This window comes from Leuresthes tenuis, unplaced genomic scaffold (assembly GCF_036924035.1).
Source record: "Leuresthes tenuis unplaced genomic scaffold, fLeuTen1.0.hap1 SCAF_1, whole genome shotgun sequence".
In the NCBI taxonomy this organism is placed as follows: domain Eukaryota; kingdom Metazoa; phylum Chordata; class Actinopteri; order Atheriniformes; family Atherinopsidae; genus Leuresthes; species Leuresthes tenuis.
Window position 1 is genome coordinate 15841481 of NW_027325355.1, and position 18390 is coordinate 15859870.

Here is an 18390-nt window from a genome sequence, read left to right on the forward strand (position 1 = left end):
GGTGACACCTTGATACGTTTTGTTTTTGCTTTAGTCACTGAATGCATTCTTCACTGATTCATCTACTGCTTAAATGATTTGGGATGAAAGCTCGAAATTAATACCCCACAAAATGCAGGCCTCTCCAAGAAAGGTCATATTTCCTCCGCAGCTCTCAATTGAATATAGAGAGGGAGTAAAACTGAATTACAAGCTTTTTATTACAATGATTTAAAATATACCATTGCTGAACTGAAAACTAATATTTTGCAAACCACATAAGCGTTCAGCAGTGGGGAGTCGGCTTTAATGCGTTTCTGTTTTAAACATGATTCATGATGGGAAAACCCTGCAGTACCACGCGTTGCCGCGGAGGCGCTAGCGAGCCCACACACCTCTCCGCTAAAGATGTGAAAATGGCGGAGCTACAAATGCTTCTTGAAGAGGAGATTCCAGCAGGACGAAGCGCATTATTAGACAGTTTTACCAATTTGGAAAGAGTTGCGGAGTACTGCGAGAGTAACTATGTACAGGTAGGCTACCACGAGTGTGGACGAGGGGATGGTGTATTTTTTTCTTTTTTTTTTTTTTTCTTGACGGGCATCACTGGCGACACCACGGTGGTGCGAGCCGTTCCTAACGCGACCGATGCAGTAAAGCTAGCCTCGGCTAAAGGCAAAAACAACCCGCTGTCAACATATTTCATTTGATTTGAGATACAGTAATTTGCCATTCCTCCCACTACATTCAAGCCACGACACATAAGCGTTGCGGTTGGGTTTACGTTCACCGCGAAATGACTATGTTTGAGACTTGTACATCCATTTGTGGGCTATATGTTAGCCGGCTAGCTTGTTGGTCAGCCGCACGCTCCAAACAACCAAACAGACCCCGTGAAAATCAATTCCTGTGATCTGTGCAGGATCAAACTGTGCCGCTGCAGCAGGAAGCCGATCACGCACCGGTCGGAGATGAAGGATGTTTAGCAAGACTAATCTGAGATGAGCTTTGGTTGGCAGTAGTTAAACCGCCGTGACCACACGATAAACACCTCTGATTTATGATGCTGGACTGGAACACTCGAGCTTAGTGTTGCAGCCACCTAAAAGACTTTTGATTGTGTCACTGAAAAGCGCAGTACACCGACTTTTAAATATGCATCGGTATTCAGATAGAAGTGAGCTGTGCTCTGATGCATTTCTGTGTCAGCATATTCAGATATTGCAGCTGATTTGGATAGCATTGTGGCTGCCGTATGTGTGTGTGTGTGTGTGTATAGTTTGAGTGCAACGAATTCCATTCAGAGCTTTTGATATTCTGCAGGTGCGATCTAATCTTTCCAGCAATCTGAGCTCTATCGTCCCAGGCCTCCTTGCCTGGATAGGTGAGAAATTCAGGGCCAAGGTGTTGGTGGGGAATGGATTTGACAAGGTGTGATACTGAAATCTTGACATCCTTGATGAATGGTACTGATCAGGTCTGACAGGTTGTCCTGAAGAGGAGGGGGGGATAGGAGGAGAAGGAGGTGGTGGGCCTTGGATGTTGGCAGCTTGCTGTCTGGCAGGCTGCCCCGCTCTCCTCTCGCCCTGCACGGTTTTCCTAGCTGCTGTCAGATGGGTGTCATCACTTATAGATCAGTCGGACAGGAGTAATAATCAGGAGGATATCTGTCACCTTCTGTGTCTCTCCTGTAATTCATCTTGGTGTGCAGGCAAGGTTTCGAGTAATTGTCATGCAAGAATTTACACTTGTTGAACTCGTGAGCTGATTTTCCTAAAAGTGCACGGTAGCTGCACTTCCTCAATGTTTGCGGCTCTAAATCACATGCCACAGGTGTGGGACTCACATGACCTCCCCGCTTAAACCCTTCCAGCAGGTATTAGACGGATACCAGCTGTTGTTTTGTATTTGACTGTTCCTGATTTATTTAAAAGCCTCCCTTCTTTCACAACCACCTGAGGAGTAAAGCTGTTTTACACAAAAAAAAAAAGGATGTGGGAGGATTGGAAGCCTTGTTGAACAAAGGTTGCTTTATATCATAGCGACTGACTGGAGCTATATCCTTGTTCTGTATAAGAGAAGGGATTTTTATTCCTGCTTGCTGAAATCATCGATGCTTTGAAAACATTTCTGGGAGCAAACGGCGCACGATCTGGTGCAACAGATCTGCCTTTGCACTGATGTTTGCCATGTTTTTATAAACCAATACGAATGACATTCTTATTTCCTGTTTCCAGATTAAAAAGCCACATTATTTTCTTTACTCTTTACTGTACTTTCGTTTGTTCCTGACTGGTCATTAGCTGGGTTTCCATTGCTGTTTAAGGTTACCATTTAGATTTAGTGTATGAGAAAAGGTGAATGGACAGAGTTACAATATAAAAAGTACCTTTTAATGGGCTAAAAAGTCCACTATCTTGGTTGAGGTGGCTTCTGCCGGTTTTGGAGAAGAATTGAATGCGCATCCTGATAAGGAATGGAGACAACCATGAATTATCTTTTTTTTTCTACCCAGATATAATATGACATCCCAGAGATTAAAGTAAGCCCTGAGGAAGAGCACTTTCCAACTTCCTTTTGTGGATGTCCACCGCTGTTGTTGTTGTTTTTTTTTTTCTCCGCCTCAATGTTCGTTTCCAGTTAGCACAACTACTTCTTCTACTGAATAGCAACACAATGGTTGCATACCTTTTACCACCGCTTTCTGGCGACACCGTACGGCCTAATCTTTTCTCTTTTTTTTTTTTTCTGCTTTAAAGCAGTCAGTAGAAATGTCTCGGAGTCCAAAAGGCAACTTCACGTTGGCTTTGCTTCGATTGGAAACCCAGATGGTGACTCAGTTTGAGGTGTCATGGTGTATGACTCAAGTGTAGGAAAAGAGTTCTTTTGTATCGATGTTAGGATGAAAAAAAAAAATAAATAATGGCATGAATGAATTCTCCTGGCTTCGAATGACGAGGATGATTAATCGCCCGATGGCCATTATTTAAAGTGACAGCTGTGCTGGGAGTAACGGAGCTGGGTGAAACTAACCCAGGTGTCACATTTCCATTATTGTTTCCATTAAGGTGCTTAACTTCTAATATTCGCTTTTTCTTTTGATGCCTTGGACGTAATTGCAAGACTGCAGCCATCGAGGCACACGTACTGACTGACCATAACATTATGACCACCCCTGTTGCACTGAATGTGGCCTCCTCAGGCTGCTAAAAGAGCTTTGACCAGTCAGGATGTGGACAAAGAACATCTGAGGGTGTCCGGTAGTGTCCTGTTCTAAGACATTGGCTCTGCCCACTTGTCTTGTTGTAAATGTGGAGGGTTCTTTGTGTATTGGCCTTGCTTTCCACAGATTTAGTCAGAACTGTCCTGCCTTCTTTCTTCGTGAGCACACTGCTGACTTTCACCACAGAACCTGTTTGTCCTCATGCTCCAGCAGAGCTGCACCCTCCGCACCTCTTCAAATGAAGCCATTTGTTTTCAGGCTGTTTCACATTAGTCAGGTGTCATTATGCGATTGCTCATAAACTCGTCTTGCCTTACTCGAACACTGTTTCATTGTTGCATGGGCGATGACTTCTGCTCGGAGCTCAGCCGCATCGACGGTGCTTTTTGAACAGACAGGTGCAGCGAGGGGAACTTCTCTCTGGCCTGGTCTCGGGCCTGTGATCGAGACACAAAGTCATTTCTGGAAAGGAAGCGTGTGGGCTTGCGGTGCTGCTCTGGGAGTTGACATTTGCAACATGACTGTAATTTTAAATAAGAATGAATCTCTCAATAGGCTGCAGATTATTTCCAAGTCTTATCAATGAGACGTTAGAAGTTGGACTTCGTGATGAGGCTCATTTAGTCACTCTAGAACACAGAGGGATGACATGTTATCGTGTATCAAACCAGAATTCCTTTCATGTTTGCTTTAAAAATGCCCCATAGTTGACCACACTTTGTTAAGTTAGTTGCTGTTACATCATTAGAAATGGGAGAGAAGTTCCCTGCATGTCGACTCCTCGCTCATCCCTGCCTGCTGCGATATGTGCAGTGTCAGGGAGGATTAAGGTACACAGTTTCCCAGCAGAAACCTTCACTGATCCATGTGCCCTTTGATGTTTCTGTCGACTTGCCCACGCTGTGCCCACGGCTCAAGCAGCTGCCTCTTAAGACGCCTTTCAGCTGCTGCTGCTGCATCACCTGCCATTAAAAACAGGTCTTTTTTTCTCTCTTTTTTTTTTTTTTTACCTTTTGGCACTGAAAGCTTTCAGAGACCTGGTTGCATTCAGGCTCCTGTTAGTGTGTCGGTGCCACAGGGAACTCGAGGTGCGTTCCTGTCCAATATCTGACGTGTCAGCAGCTAAGTTTGAACTTGTGCAGCAAACTTTTTGGAAGAACTTCAAGGGAGATTTCTCAGCAAGTCAATCAGTAACGACTTGAGTCTTGAAGTCAAAAATGTCAAAACTAAATTGAAATGTGCCAACTCTGTTTGCCTTTTGTCACGGAACTGAGTTTGTTATGGTTGAAGGACTGATGGGCAGATAAACCGAAAGGCTGATAAGGTTGTTTGTATGCCTGAATAGCATGAATAATTCAACACTGGTTTGCTGTTTAATGAAGATGTGGGGCTCTGAAATGCACGTCTTTCTCCCACCTCTCGTTCAGTCTCCAGACAAGCAGAGGGCGTTGGAGGAGACCAAGAACTACACCACCCAGTCTCTGGCCAGCGTGGCCTACCTGATCAACACGCTGGCCAACAATGTGCTGCAGATGCTCGACATCCAGGCCTCGCAGCTCCGCCGCATGGAGTCCTCCATCAACCACATCTCACAGGTGGGGGGGCCGACACACATGATGCCAACACATCTGCTTTTTCAGCTCACCTGCCGGGCAAAACCAGTCAAGTGATTCAATGAATGAATTTGAACAATTTTTCCTGATGTCTTTCTTTTAAAACCCTGATGAATTAACTGTCACATTTATTTATTAGCTGTTGAAACTCATTCAAATGTCAATATTTAAACTACGATTCAGTTCTACATCTCAAGCTTCACTCAAGGTTAAAATGTGTTTATTCACATGGGGATTTAGACACTAACTCATCATAAAGACATGTCAGGTGTGAAAGATTTGGGGAAAAAACGGAGTGCGATTGCAAAAATAAATAATGGTTCTCCCTTGACGCCTTTAGACGGTGGACATCCACAAAGAGAAGGTCGCCCGGCGGGAGATTGGCATCCTCACCACCAACAAAAACACATCCCGCACACACAAGATCATCGCCCCGGCAAACCCAGAGAGGCCCGTGCGCTACATCCGGAAGCCCGTCGACTACAGCCTGCTGGACGACATGGGTCACGGAGTCAAGGTGCTCATCGCCATCTTTTCCCTCTTCTCTTCATCTCACGACAAAGCAGCAATTTCCACGCCGCAGCTTAAGGCGATTTCATTGGTTATCTTCAGAGGTTATCACGCTAGATATAAAACACCCTCCTAACGATCTGCTCCTTGTGATAAGCAGTCACAAGTAGTTTATTTTAATGGGACTGCGGTCGGAGTAACGCACGCTGCTCGCAGCAGAATTCTAATAGAGAGGACTCGTGGAGGTCGATCACATGGGAACTATTGGGTTTCAGAGTCGAGTAATGTAAGGAAAGGAAGAAAAATAGAAGACGAGTGAGTCAGGCTTTTCACCAGGAAGCTAAATATAAAATCTGTCACCTGCTGCTGGTAACAGGTTACCGTCCTGTTTTCGTTTTTAGATAAAAACACGTGAAGAGGGGTTTATTTTGGGATGCTGGTTTCCCGCTGACTTTGGTGACAAAGACAGGCTTGTTTCCAAGAAAACGGACTCCTCGCGCCAGCCTTAGAAAAGTCACAGAGATCAGATTCCTCAGATGTGAACAATGAGCCATTGTTGCCTGAATCGCACCCGCTTTTCTTTTACTGCCACATGCATGAATAATGACCGTTTTCCTCTCCTCTTTCATGCACTAACCATCTGATTTCCTCTGTTTCTCTCTTTATGCTTGCCTAAACTAATCTTTATTGTCAACTGCAGTGGTTGCAAAGGTTTAAGGTAAGACTTTCAAGCTAAAGCTTCAATCGGGGGGAGGGTTGTGATTAGTAATGGTTGATTTCTTTTGAGTTTTTTTTTCCTTTCTTTCTGTTATCTTTCAATGAGTTTGTTGACCGCTTATTATTATCTGCTTTCTCTCTTACTGAGAATTAAATGAGAAGATGTCAGCAGAAGGAAACGGCTAAACTGGAAGGCAACAAGCTATCCATCAGCACCGCTAAAGCTCACTAATTAGCATGATATTGTGTTATCTTTTTGCTATTCAATTGTAATACCAAGTTGGATTTTATTAGAATTTTTTGGGTATATGCGTGTGAATTAGATAGACAAAGATATTGGGTAATAACTAAAGAATTTTGGAGGTGCTTGACGGTTGTTTTTAGCGACTATTTTCACTGAGTTTGACTAGCTTTTCCCCTGCATGTCCAGGCTGTATGTGACACTAAGCTAACTAGCGCCTAGCGCCATGATGTTGATGTTTCCGTGTGCTGTGTTTTGAAGTGCTTCACCTAACCAGCAGGCGTCTGCACCCGTATCTTCCTTCCACAGGCCAGCGCTCAGAACATGAAGGCCGGAGGTGGCGCGCTCCCTCGCACCAACCCTCCCACGCAGAAGCCCCCCAGCCCGCCCATGTCAGGCAAAGGGACCCTCGGGTATGTAAGCTGTCGCAGCGCGCTCAGATGGGCGCGCAGAGTGCAGAGTTGTGTCCGTCCCAGCCTGAGTGTGTGCTCCTGTTGCTTTGGGAAAGCGACCACAGGCCGTTGGCACGGGCCCTGTTGCTCACGGTTACATCATCACCCCCTTCAGCTCTTTGTTTTATTCGTATCCTTGCAAGGTTTGAGACGTGGATTTGCGCCGCTTCACAGCACAGTGGTGGTCTCTGTTGGTGAGACGGGTTTGAAGCATCTCTTCAACCTGAGTTCACGCAGGAGGGATTCTTTTTTTATTCCTTAACACCGAGCTGCATGTTGGAATGTGACTCGAACATGTTTTTTTTTGTATTCAAGCCAACCGCACTCACCTTTTCAGCACCGTTTTTAAACAAAATCAAAAGTCCCCTTAACTTCCTGTTTTTAGTACACAAATCAGTCGCTTTAATACATTTCTGAACAGAAAGTCACGTGACCAAAAGACGTAGAGCTTCATTCACCGCTCACCATTTTCACATTGGAAGGCCAGAAAACGAACATGCCTTTACTTTAAAGAAAAGTGTGTAAGAGAGATGGATGTGTTCTTGCTTTTAATTGGCAGAATTTGAGCAGCTGTGCAAGAGTTCTGCACCGAAAGTGGTAAAAACCTTTTCTTCCGATCTGTGTAGAGAACATCTGGTGCCAGTTGTTTGAAGCATGAAACTGTCAAAATCAGTTTGATCTGATTTCAAAGAGTTTGGTGGACTGCTCAGCTAGTCTTTTTTTTTAATTGGACATTTGTATGTATTTCTACATTTGGATGGAGATGTTGTTTTTGAGCTGAAACGCCACCTTTCCTGAGAGCCTGCGGTCTCCTCCCACCCTGACTGGTTGTATTTCGTCTGCTCGTGACAGCTGCCGGGGTTTTTGTGCTTTTCTCTTCTATGTCTGACCGTTGAAGGTATCTCTACCCCACAGAGATCGGGGAGAGCAGCTCATACATGTTGTGTTGTTGTCACCTAATGGACCATCCTGGGGGTCGACTTCTGCTCCTGTTTTCTGTGTGAAACGTGCGTTTGTGTGCATCCACTCTCTCTATCTATCCCCATAACCTCGATGTGTGTGTGTCTCTGTGTTGGTGAGAGATTGAGCGCGTCCCCACCCTCAGGTGTGTGTGTGTGTGTGTGTGTGTGTGTGTGTGTGTATCCCTTCAAGACGCATGCCAATCCACCACAGCTCCAGCCCTCCATGATGCACCGCAGCCTGTGGCTCCAGGCGGACATCTTCTGATTTTCATTTGTTTCTCCTCTGTTACTCAACTTCCTCTTTGTTTTCTTTTCCAATGTTACTTTCAGTTGTGTGTTTGTGGCCCGGCTCGCCCCACTCCCAGCTGTCCCATATTCCTCCATAGCAACGTTTTGCCATAGCAACAGTGCTCAGAGATGGGTCACCCCCACTGTATCAGCTGGGAAGTTGACACGGCTGCAGATCAGCGAATGTCAGGGTCGGGTTCTTCTTTTTCTCACTTTAAAAATCAAGAAAGTCACCTGCAATGCACTGCTTTTGGGCCCAAAACCACTTTTTGTGAAGGAGTTTGCAGGTGACTGCTCAGGCGCGCTTTAGCTTTGACTCTTTTATCATCTCAGGCCCCCTTTTTTTTTTTTTTTTTTTGTAAAAAAACACGCTTAAGTACCTTTTGTTATGGAGACACGGTTAACCGCCTCCTCTAAATGAATGTGCACACCCTTTTTCATGGAAGTTTAGAATGAATAAGCTTCTAATGTGATGGTCTCAGCTGTTTTTGAAGGAACATCTCAGGATTTGAAAGTTTTCCCTCCTCATATTGAAGGCATATTTCATTTTTAATTGCAGGTGGTGTTTGTTAAGTATTTAGAAGCAGGTTGTTTTTGAACCTGTAGTGGACGGCAGTCAGAGTGCTCTCAGTTTAGAGGATCGGGGTGGGGGCCAAACTAAAAGCTGGTCAGAACGGGGCCGCCACAAGACATTCTGACCAGTGGTAAAAATATTGAGTAGGTCCACTTCATTATGCCAAAAGGACATGATGTATTCTTACCAGTAGTTCAAACGGGGATGATGTCATTGAGGTTTGAGTTGCGTCAGGTGGAGAAAATTCCCCGTGCTGATCATCTGTTCGCTTCGCTCCCGCATCAGAAATCCTCCCCGCCGCCTTCAAACTGAGAGCCCTCAGTCTGACGCCGCAGAGCACCACTTCAAAAAGAAATGAAATCTGCACCCAAGGTCAGTGCCGCATCCACGTGCCATGCCAGAAACCAGTTTAGGTGCAGACGGCGTGAGCAGGCAGCTGAAATATACCGAAGGGTGGATTTGAACACGCCAAGGGCAACTCTGCGGTTTTTGTTTTGGGTTTTTTTCACAGTTGAGAAGCAGAAGTGTGCTCAACATGTGGCATCACGTCCTGAATCTTTAGAGGCCAGATTTAAGCCGGATCCTTCTTTCAGAGAAGTTGGGTTTTGTACAACTTAAACTTTGTGATAAAGGGAGAATTCCACATTGTTAAAAGTGTCTGAAAAACAGAATGAAAGTGTGTCCATTTTTTTTTTTTTTTAGCCAACAGCAGCGTCCTGACCCCACCCAACATCACCTGTGGACCCCAGCCAGCCCCGACGCTCACCACCAGTCATACCCCATTTTTTTAAGTTTGCACTTGTTTGTTTCTTACTCTCCTCCTCCTCCTCCCCCTTCCTCCCCCCCCCCCCTTCACTTCTCTGTGGATGACCCCCTCCACCTCCCCCCTTCACCCCTGGACTCCCCCTGACCCTCTCGCAGGCGCCACTCCCCCTATAGGACGCTTGAGCCGGTGCGTCCGCCCGTTGTCCCTAACGACTACGTCTCGAGCCCGACTCGCAACATGGCGCACCCCCAGCAGAGCCCTGCACGCACTGCATCCGTTAATCAGAGGAACCGCACGTACAGGTACCCCCCCTTTCCCGCTTCCCGGCATGCCTCTTTACACTTCTTCAACAAGCCCCCTTTCCCTCCACCTCTCCCCCTGTCTTCCTCTCCTCTCCCACACTTAACTGCAAGCAAGCTGCTGAGCATCCTTCCCCTCCTTCCTCCTCTTCCTCTCTGAAAGGACTCGAATCCGCTTTTTTTTAACCTCCGTGATGGGCGCTCACCTTTCCTAGCTCTTACAGAGATCAGGACGCGGTAGAGATTCCGAGCTGCTTTCAGCATGGCTAGATGCAGGTTGCTGTGGCGATAGCCCTCACATAGGTAAGGCTATGCCCCCAAAGTCTTGTCAACAGTGAGATCCACAGATTCTCCTGCATGACGTGAAAGATTGAGAAATTCGAGTTTCGGGTGGGGGGCGTATTTGCACTCCATCGGTTGGCCAAATCTTTTTAGTATTTCTGGCCCGTAAATGGATAACTTCCTCGACTCTCCTCTCAGCACGAGTATTTATCTGCTGCGCTCCATCCTCAGCCCATCCTCTTCATCCCTCAGCGCTCTGTGCTGTCACCACAAAGTCTAACCCATGTCCTGCCTTCACCCCGCGTCATATCTGTGTCTCTGTCTTGTGTCGCGTGTCCTTATTCAGGCTTCCAGCTGCTTTTCTCTTCTTCTTTTCTCTTTGTTTGTTCCCCCCTCCCTTTTTTCTTTTTTTTTTTACTTTTATCTCTGTGACATAGTCATTTCACAGGCATACAGCTCACGCTAACGAATCGATGCTCTCGAGGGTGCCGCATTCATAAACGGAGCCGGCGAGGAGCCAGAAGAAGACTTTGATGTGTCGAACTGTGTTGTTAAAAGCTGGTTGCACATTTGTTCTGTTGGAAGTTGAGAAAAAGGCAGAATGATAAGTGCACAAGTTCATCACCAGGGCTTTTTTTTCTTTTTTTAACACCACAGGAACTATTTCAGGACCTTTTTTTTTTTGTTGTTGGTCTACTCCATATTGGTCAATTATTATTATTATTATTATTGGGTTTTTTCCTTATCTTGCTGTTTTTCCAACAGTTTTTGACTTTCCAAAACCACAAACGCAACAAACAGTCCCCGCACCCACCCCACCCCGCCCCGAGTTCCTGACTTTAGCTCCTGTGGCTCCGTAGTTCCTGAACTTGACCGAACATTTAGCCGGCGTTGTTTTCATGCTTGAGTGTTTGTGGTCTGACGCCTTTTGCCGCCCTGCCTCCAGCAGTGGGAGCAGCGGAGGCAGCCACCCCAGCAGCAGCCGCAGCAGCAGCCGAGAGAACAGCGGCAGCGGCAGCGTGGGCGTGCCCATCGCCGTGCCGACCCCGGCCCCGCCCACAGCGTTTCCAGGTAACGCCCGCTTCCTGCTTCTTTGAGTTGACGTGCTTGAAACTAACCTGACTAATCTAGGAGTGTCCAGGATTTCAGCGCACTGTGCAGGAGCTCTGCATCGACTTTGTTCCCTTTTCACACTGATCTTGTCTCGATCCCACCTCCCCTCACCAATCTTTTCTCTCTTTCCTTATCTTCACCCCCTCACTCCACCCATCAGGTTCAGTCCCTGCCCCACCCAACCCGGCTAAACCTCCCCCCAACACTGCCACCACCCCTGGGCCTCCTTCTTCTGCCCTCGACGGCCCCCCACAGGCCCCCAACCCCCCTATAGAGATCCCGCCTGTACCCCCACCCCCTCCCCAGCTCCCTTCCTCTACGGCCCCCACTGGCACCGGCCCCGCTACTTATGGCAACGCCGCACAAGGTGAGTGCGACTCGGTGGGAGAACCTCACCCCATTCCCACTCCATCCCACCTCCCCTCATACGCATCCCCCTGCTTGGTATGTGCTGCCTGCCTCCTCCTCACTGGATACTCAGTTGTTTGGTCGAGCAGCTTGCATTTGATGCCTCGAAACAGATGGTGAAACAGAACTAACAGATTGGCTCAATGGTGATGCAAAAAGTCTACATTTAAATCCAAAGAATGGGTACTTTCTGTTCCCGCAACCTGAGATCGCCTCATTCGTTCGTCTCCTTTCCACCTAACGGCAAAACGCAGCAGCAGTGGCCCACTGAATATAAGGGAGATCAAGTCCACAAGCAGGAAACCATTCCAAGTAGTTTTTCACCTTTTTACTGAGAAGGAAACGCATGCACCTTTTTGCATCTTGGTGGGAAACAGTGAGTATTTGACAAAAAGGCAGGAAGTCAGAACCCTCAGGTCCTTTTGTCCCAATAGATTTGAATTTGTTCAAACTTGCAGCTTCTGGACAGGTGAAAACATTTTCAGTTGATAAGTAATGCTGCTTCATTCAGAAGTCAGAGATACCGGAGATATGTCCCTCTGATAGGATTTTGACCGTAAGATAACAAAGGTGGAAAGGAAAAGAACATCTCATCTGTAAGAATGTACGTTTCCATCAGTCGTGGAAAGTCTCCACTTTCCTCCGCCGGATCACTTCATGTTAGAGTAAACACCCGGCCACAAGTTCTGTTCCCGAGCAGCTCCTCTGCCTCGGACTTCCACGGCATCCCTCTGCTGCCGGATCCTCCACTCATCATCCCTCGCAGCATGTCATCAGCCGCCAGCGTCTGTCGCTGATGATGTTGTCCTGATGTGTAATGCATGAGCTGTGTGGTGAAATGCTCCCTCTGCTTGGTTCGTCTTCTGTGGCTGCATATTGAAAGTATCTGTGAACGTGCGGTGATGATAGTAACACAAACGGCGTTCTGCGAATTTGAATCGCCTACTTTAATGGATGCGATGCTGGGTTGGTTTGTTTAGAAACTTAATTTTCTCCAACATTTAGAGGCTTGGAAGTGGAAGTGTCAGCGTTTAGCTGGGAGCCAAGCTTCTTAAGTTGTATATTAATTCTTTGTGTTTTTATTTGTAAAAAGGTTTTTTTTTTACTGAGGGGAACAGTAAATTTGCTCATTAATTTACCAAAAAAAAAAGTTTTGGGCATTCCAAGGCTTGTTTCCCATTCACAGTTTGTCACTCCTCCTCTGATCTGACTCTCTGCGCCCTGCAGAGACGGCTCTGCAGGTTATTGACTCAGCTGCGGTGGAATAAATAACATTTTTTATCACGGATTTGCATTTTAATTGCATTTTAAGGGTTTGGGCACTCCTTTCACAGCTCCATTCTGAGCCATTTTCACAAACAAACGTGTGATTCAGAGTCAAAACGAAAGGCCAGGTTAAATCTCAGGTTAAAACGGGAACATCCTCAAGGCTGAACAGTCATGATTCTAACGTTTAAGGACACGAATGGGAGGGGGACAAAAATAAATCCAAACTGTTCCCCACAACCTCCCCAGAGTGAAATGACTCTCTGCTGCCCCCTGCTGTCGTCTCCTCTCAGGTGCTCCTCAGTTCTACAGCATGAATCGCCCCGCGCAGCAGCCCCAGAACCCTCCGGTGGGGGGCTCCCTGCCGTACCGCCGGCCCTCGTCCGTCACCGGGCAGCCGACCGTGGCGCACAACCAGAACCAGCTCAACGGGGGACCACACTTCGCTCAGAACCAAGGTACAGCTGAGCGTCTATGAGATAAATATGACGTAAACACCATCTGAGAGGTTAAACTTTTAGCTTTCAGTGCGAATAATTGACTTTGCCTTCATGTTCGTTGATATATTATTAAAAAAGAGACGAATAAAGACCCAGACACACGTGACATCAATGTATTTTTGATTAAATCAAAGTTAGTTCACACTTTTTCAAGCTTATTTAAATAGTTTTCCTTCACAGGATGAATCAGGAGTGTTTTTCATTCACTTAGACGTGAGTGACTGCTGGGGTAAAGCAGACTGCCCCCATTTTTTCTTCTTCTTCTTCTTCTTCTTTTTTAAAATAATGATTTCTGAATCAGTCCAGCTTTCAGATCATCAGACTCTTCCTCTTTAATTACAATCCCCCCTGTCTGCTGTCATGTCGTAAGACTTCGAGTCATTTGTCTGTCCCGCCTCCCGCCAACTGTGATCTTTACCCACACGTTCATATTTGAAACGAAAATATGACGTTTCATATGAAAATAACGTTCAAACCGAAATGTTAGGCTGTATTCAAATGCAAAAGACCATTTTCAATTCAGAAAGCACTTTTGAATGCATTTCTCCCTCAGAACTATTTTAAAGAAGGCTTTAGCTAAAGAAAAACCTTTCAAAACGCCATGTTTGAAGAACCAAACGCTAATCTCGGCGGCATCCGACACTCAGCTTAACACAGGAGCACGAACCCTAATAAGACTCTCGAGACACATTCAGCACAAACACAGCAGGCGTCTTTCACATCTTGAGGACGTGACTTAAAGTGGTCACAACAAAGGGAGCAACTTACACTTGGTAAATGTTCTTCACTTCAGAGAACTGAGGGATTTGAGGTGGTGTTCTCAAGGCTGGAAGTGCAAGAAGTGTAGCCTTTGATAAGCACACAACAACACCTGCGAAACGACTCAGACGCATCTTTTTTTGAAGCTCAGTGAATAATGACCACAAAATGTCTCCATTTTTAGCTGTTTTCTAATCGAATTAATTCACTTCTAACCTCATATATATATCTACATATAAAGTTTTGTCATGAGGTCAAACTTGGATCGGTCAGGTCTGTGCTTTCCTACATTTGTTGTCCTGTTATTTCTTTATTTTAACCTCTGCTCTTCTTCTTCTTGTTTAATCTGTGTTTTCTAACCTGCTGTTCTTGTGTCTGACGCGGTTTGGTGATAGCTGGCCCACACGCGCCCCCTCCCCCCTCCATGCAGATCACCCCTCAGCTGCCTCTGATGGGCTTTGTGGCCCGAGTTCAGGAGACGAGTAAGTGGCTTTTAGCTCCTCGCCCCCCCTCTGCATGACCCCCCCCCCCCCCTCCTCGTTTTTTTTCCCTCCTCGGCGGTCGGTGTCGGCGAGTCGAGGTTCAGCCGCCAACACGAGCTCGCTCAGGCCGCCGCTGCCTCCACATTCAGATTTCTGCTTCTGATCTTAAATTGATTCCTTTTCAGGGGCTTCCACGCATGCTGCTGGGGGTCCAGTGTGGTTAACCGTAACCATAACTCCCAAGTTGATGACATTCAGTGTTTTTTTGGATTGAAAACAGCATTGTTTGTACATGTAAATGAATATCCTTCGTAGAGAACCAGCTTTTAAGTTTGTTTTTGACACATGTCGGCTCTTTTAAAGCAGTGCTGCACTAAGGAGTAGTTGCTAAACTCTGATTGGGGTATAAATGCTGGTTCCCATGGCAGCAGATGTTGGTGGTTGGCTGCTCGTTAACAGAGCAACATGTATAGATGCAAAGCATGTAATGATGCATGTCCTCTGTGTTATTTCTCATAAAAGAGCTCCTGCTTCCTCTGATCGCACGTGGACCTGTGTTGTTCTCCACGTTTGTTTTCTAACGAGCGCATCCAGCATGAAATGCAAATGTCTTTGATCGCCTCTCCTTCCCCTCCGATCGATTGTCTTTTGTTCTCCGCCCTGAAAACTGCCTTTTTTTTTCTTTTTTTTTATAAGTCTCAGACGTGCCGCCTCCACCCCCGCCTGCCGACGAGCCGGTGTTCGAGGAGCCCACACCTCCCCCCCCACCACCCGAGGACTACGAGGACGACGAGGATGAAGAGGAGTCGGCGGTGGTCGAGTACAGCGACCCGTACGCTGAGGAAGACCCGCCGTGGGCGCCCCGGACCTACTTGGAAAAAGGTTGGACCCGCCTTGAATTAATTTAGAATCTCATCATTTTATTGTCCAACTTCAAACATGAGTAGAAACACAGGATATGAGGCAAATACAGCTGGAGTTTGCACGGTTCTAACAAGCTTGAAAGTCAATATTAAGTATGAGCACAGCCTGAACCCTGTGAGACAAGTTATTAGCACTTTAGACTTTATCAGGGCTGGACTACGAACAAGTAGGCATCTATTTAGTATCTTTGGAAGCTTTTCCTTGTACAGTCGAATTGGAAATGGCACCCAGCCATAATCCTGCCTCCCTTCTCCCTCAGTGGTGGCCATCTACGACTACGCTCGCGACAAAGAAGACGAGCTTTCATTCCAGGAGGGCGCCATCATCTACGTGATCAAGAAGAACGACGACGGCTGGTACGAAGGCGTGATGAACGGGACCACGGGCCTCTTCCCCGGCAACTACGTCGAGTCCATCATGCACTACGCCGACTGAACAACCCTCCCCTTCCTCCGAGAAGCGTCCGGTGGGGGAGGGAAGGAAAGGAAGGGAAAGGGGGAGGGGAGCCAAGGGTTAAAGGTCTCAAGACTTTGTCCAGACAGAGCATGATCACCTCCGGGCGAAGAGGGAGACAAGATGGAGGGAAGCAGTTTTAAAGGACACGACAAACTGATGTCGTTCTCTTGACATAGTCGTCGCCATTGTAAAACAACCACTACTCTCGATATATCCTTCCCTCTAATATTTCTTTCTTTGACCGAGAAGGAGTGAACGGTGATTGATTTCTTTTACAGAGTTTTGCGTTACATTATGAAGCCACTACATTGATATATATATTATTTTTTTTGGGGGTGTTTTACCAGTTTGCCCTTATTTTAGACTATATTTATTAGTAGTGGGATAAATGGTGAGCAGGTCGCCGCCGAGAGGGACCCAGCTGACATTTACAAGCGGCCGCCTCGGAGAAAGGGCTGGAGGAAAATGCCTTCATGTGTAGGTTTTCTCAACACTCACAAGACAACAGTTATCCTCAGTGGGGGGGGTGGGAGGGGGGTTGGAGAGATTTACGGTCGGGTACCACAGCAGAGACGGTGCCAAAGCTGAGCAAGATAAGCACATCAGATGTCTTCAAAGTGACACACGAACGCTAAAGTGGGTCAGAGAGGACATTTGTAAGCAAAGGGGAATCCCCAAGAGTGCTTCGGAGTAAGATTTCTTTTCTTATTTTGCGCCAAGTTGATTTGCTGGAAACGTATTGGTCTGCGAGGCCGGGTGGACAAAGCGGTGCGGTCACCACGTGCTTCAATTTGCAAGCCGGCGTTCAATTTTATTAGGCGAAGGAATGGTCATCCAGCCCACGGATAAGAAAGCGAGGATGACCCGACCGTCGGTAGTAATCAAAGTGTATTAGCTGAAGTGGCGAGGACTAATCAGACCTCCCATCTTTATTTTCCGAGCTTGTGCTCGCAGGGCGGCGAGCCTGCATGTTTCGATGAGGTGGGAGGGGCGGGAACACTTTTCTTTTCTGCTTTACCGATGATTACCGTTTGAATACTTTTAGATATGGTGTGGTTTGGTTTTTGATATTCACCCACGACACACGACGACAACGCATTTAGGTCATTTCTGAGATGCTTGTGCCATATTGAAGTGCGTGTTGCTGTTCAGGTTTATTCACTTCATTTGCAATAAACTGGCCGGAGCGGGGGGGGGGAGGTGGACTGTCGTTCAAATGCGAATCCTTCTTTCAGCCAGCCCCCCCCCCCCCTCGAGTTGTTTTGAATCGAAAGCACATACATTTGTTACACGAAAAAAAAAAAAGGCGTAGAAGAAGAAATAATATAAATGTGAGATGTATTATGTCCTCATAATGGGACTTACTGAATATGAAAAGAAGCCAGCTGTTGTGTTGAAATGGTTTTAACTGTTGCAAGCCCCCATTCTAGTTTTCAAAAAAAGAAAAGAAAAAAGAAGCACCATTCGTCCTCCATATAGTTTAAAACGCTTGGCCATTGGGTGTTTGCCAGGGCTTAGTGCTTGTCCTTCTGTCCGAATCTTTATTTTCTATTTGAAAAAGAAATAAGTGGGTGTGTATGTGAGTCTTGCATGCCATTGTTCTTATCTGTGCTGGTGTCCCAAAAAGCCTACGTGGCAAGATCACCCATTTCTGAAAGGACGAGCAGCCCTGCAGTTCTGACCAGGTACCGCCAGCCTCATCCAAAGAGACTGTACAACTCAACTTCAAGCCCACGTCTGAGGAGTCGCTCTCTGACCTGTGGGAGAGGAGGGAGGGAGGGAGGGAGGGGGATCTGGCTTCCTCCTCTCTGGCAGTAGCCGTCATTACGTTGTCGGTGGAGTATCGTTTGTGTTGTTTAAGCTGCTAGTGAATCCTGTGGACAAGCAACAGGCGGGAGGGCAAACGTCGGGATTGGTCGCAAAGCTCGGCTTGCATAACACTCCCAAGGATGACACTAACAGAATCTTCAAAATCTCACATATAAGCCTTTGGTCTGCAGGATTCACAGCCTCCTGGAGTCACAGATGTCCCGTCGTTGGGCGTCAAGTTTAACAGTCCATAATGCCATTGTGTTGCACAGTTTGAAGTTGAATTGCAGAAGTATCATATTTGTAAAATCATGAGAACAAAGACAATAAAAAGATATTAAGATTTATGAGTGAAAGAAGTGCATTTCCTTGATGCTTAAAGGTCAGCGTGGGCACACAACGGGTCAAATTAGGACTCTTCGGGTCACATGAGTTCAAAATAAGGTTGAGATTTCAGGCCAGGATTGAGAATAAAACAAAAATGATTCAAGTTGTAAAATACATCTAAAATGTAGGAGCACAAAGTGACTGTTTGACTGCCTTTGGATATTTAAATAAGGCTGCAGTCTTAATGATAAAGTTAGATTTATTGACCACACACCGAACAGAGGAATTTTATTTTAGAAAATGTTAATTTCTGCAAACCGAATTTCTGTGATGATCCTTTCAATATGTTCTTTTGACTTTGGAAAAAAACATAAATAAATAGACACATCTTCACATTTCTCCAGCGCAGCTTCAAGTCAGACTTGATGTTATCCCAAATT

The 18390-nt window shown here is 46.3% G+C and overlaps 1 protein-coding gene across 17 annotated transcripts; it reads left to right on the plus strand.

Moving 5' to 3' along the window:
- Nucleotides 1-346: 346 nt before the first annotated feature.
- Nucleotides 347-17970, plus strand: abi2b (abl-interactor 2b). 17 transcript variants are annotated; one of them, XM_072380461.1, is made up of 12 exons: nt 347-512; nt 4630-4797; nt 5156-5332; nt 6026-6043; nt 6593-6696; nt 9481-9627; nt 10853-10977; nt 11180-11386; nt 12987-13151; nt 14348-14434; nt 15131-15316; nt 15618-17970. In XM_072380461.1, exons 1-12 carry the CDS (start codon nt 396-398, stop codon nt 15791-15793), a joined length of 1677 nt encoding a protein of 558 aa, XP_072236562.1. In that variant the 5' UTR covers nt 347-395; the 3' UTR covers nt 15794-17970. The 17 variants fall into 17 exon arrangements, with proteins under 17 accessions (XP_072236562.1, XP_072236641.1, XP_072236957.1 ...); XM_072380540.1 differs by having other exon boundaries at nt 10856-10977; XM_072380856.1 differs by lacking the exon at nt 9481-9627.
- Nucleotides 17971-18390: the final 420 nt, after the last annotated feature.

Bases quoted from the DNA above. Each gene is read 5' to 3' on its own strand.
- abi2b (XM_072380461.1), top strand. From the start codon at position 396: ATGGCGGAGCTACAAATGCTTCTTGAAGAGGAGATTCCAGCAGGACGA. The intron at 4,798-5,155 runs GTGGGGGGGCCG...TGACGCCTTTAG, and splicing joins CCATCAACCACATCTCACAG to ACGGTGGACATCCACAAAGA. The intron at 6,697-9,480 runs GTATGTAAGCTG...ACCCTCTCGCAG, and splicing joins TCAGGCAAAGGGACCCTCGG to GCGCCACTCCCCCTATAGGA.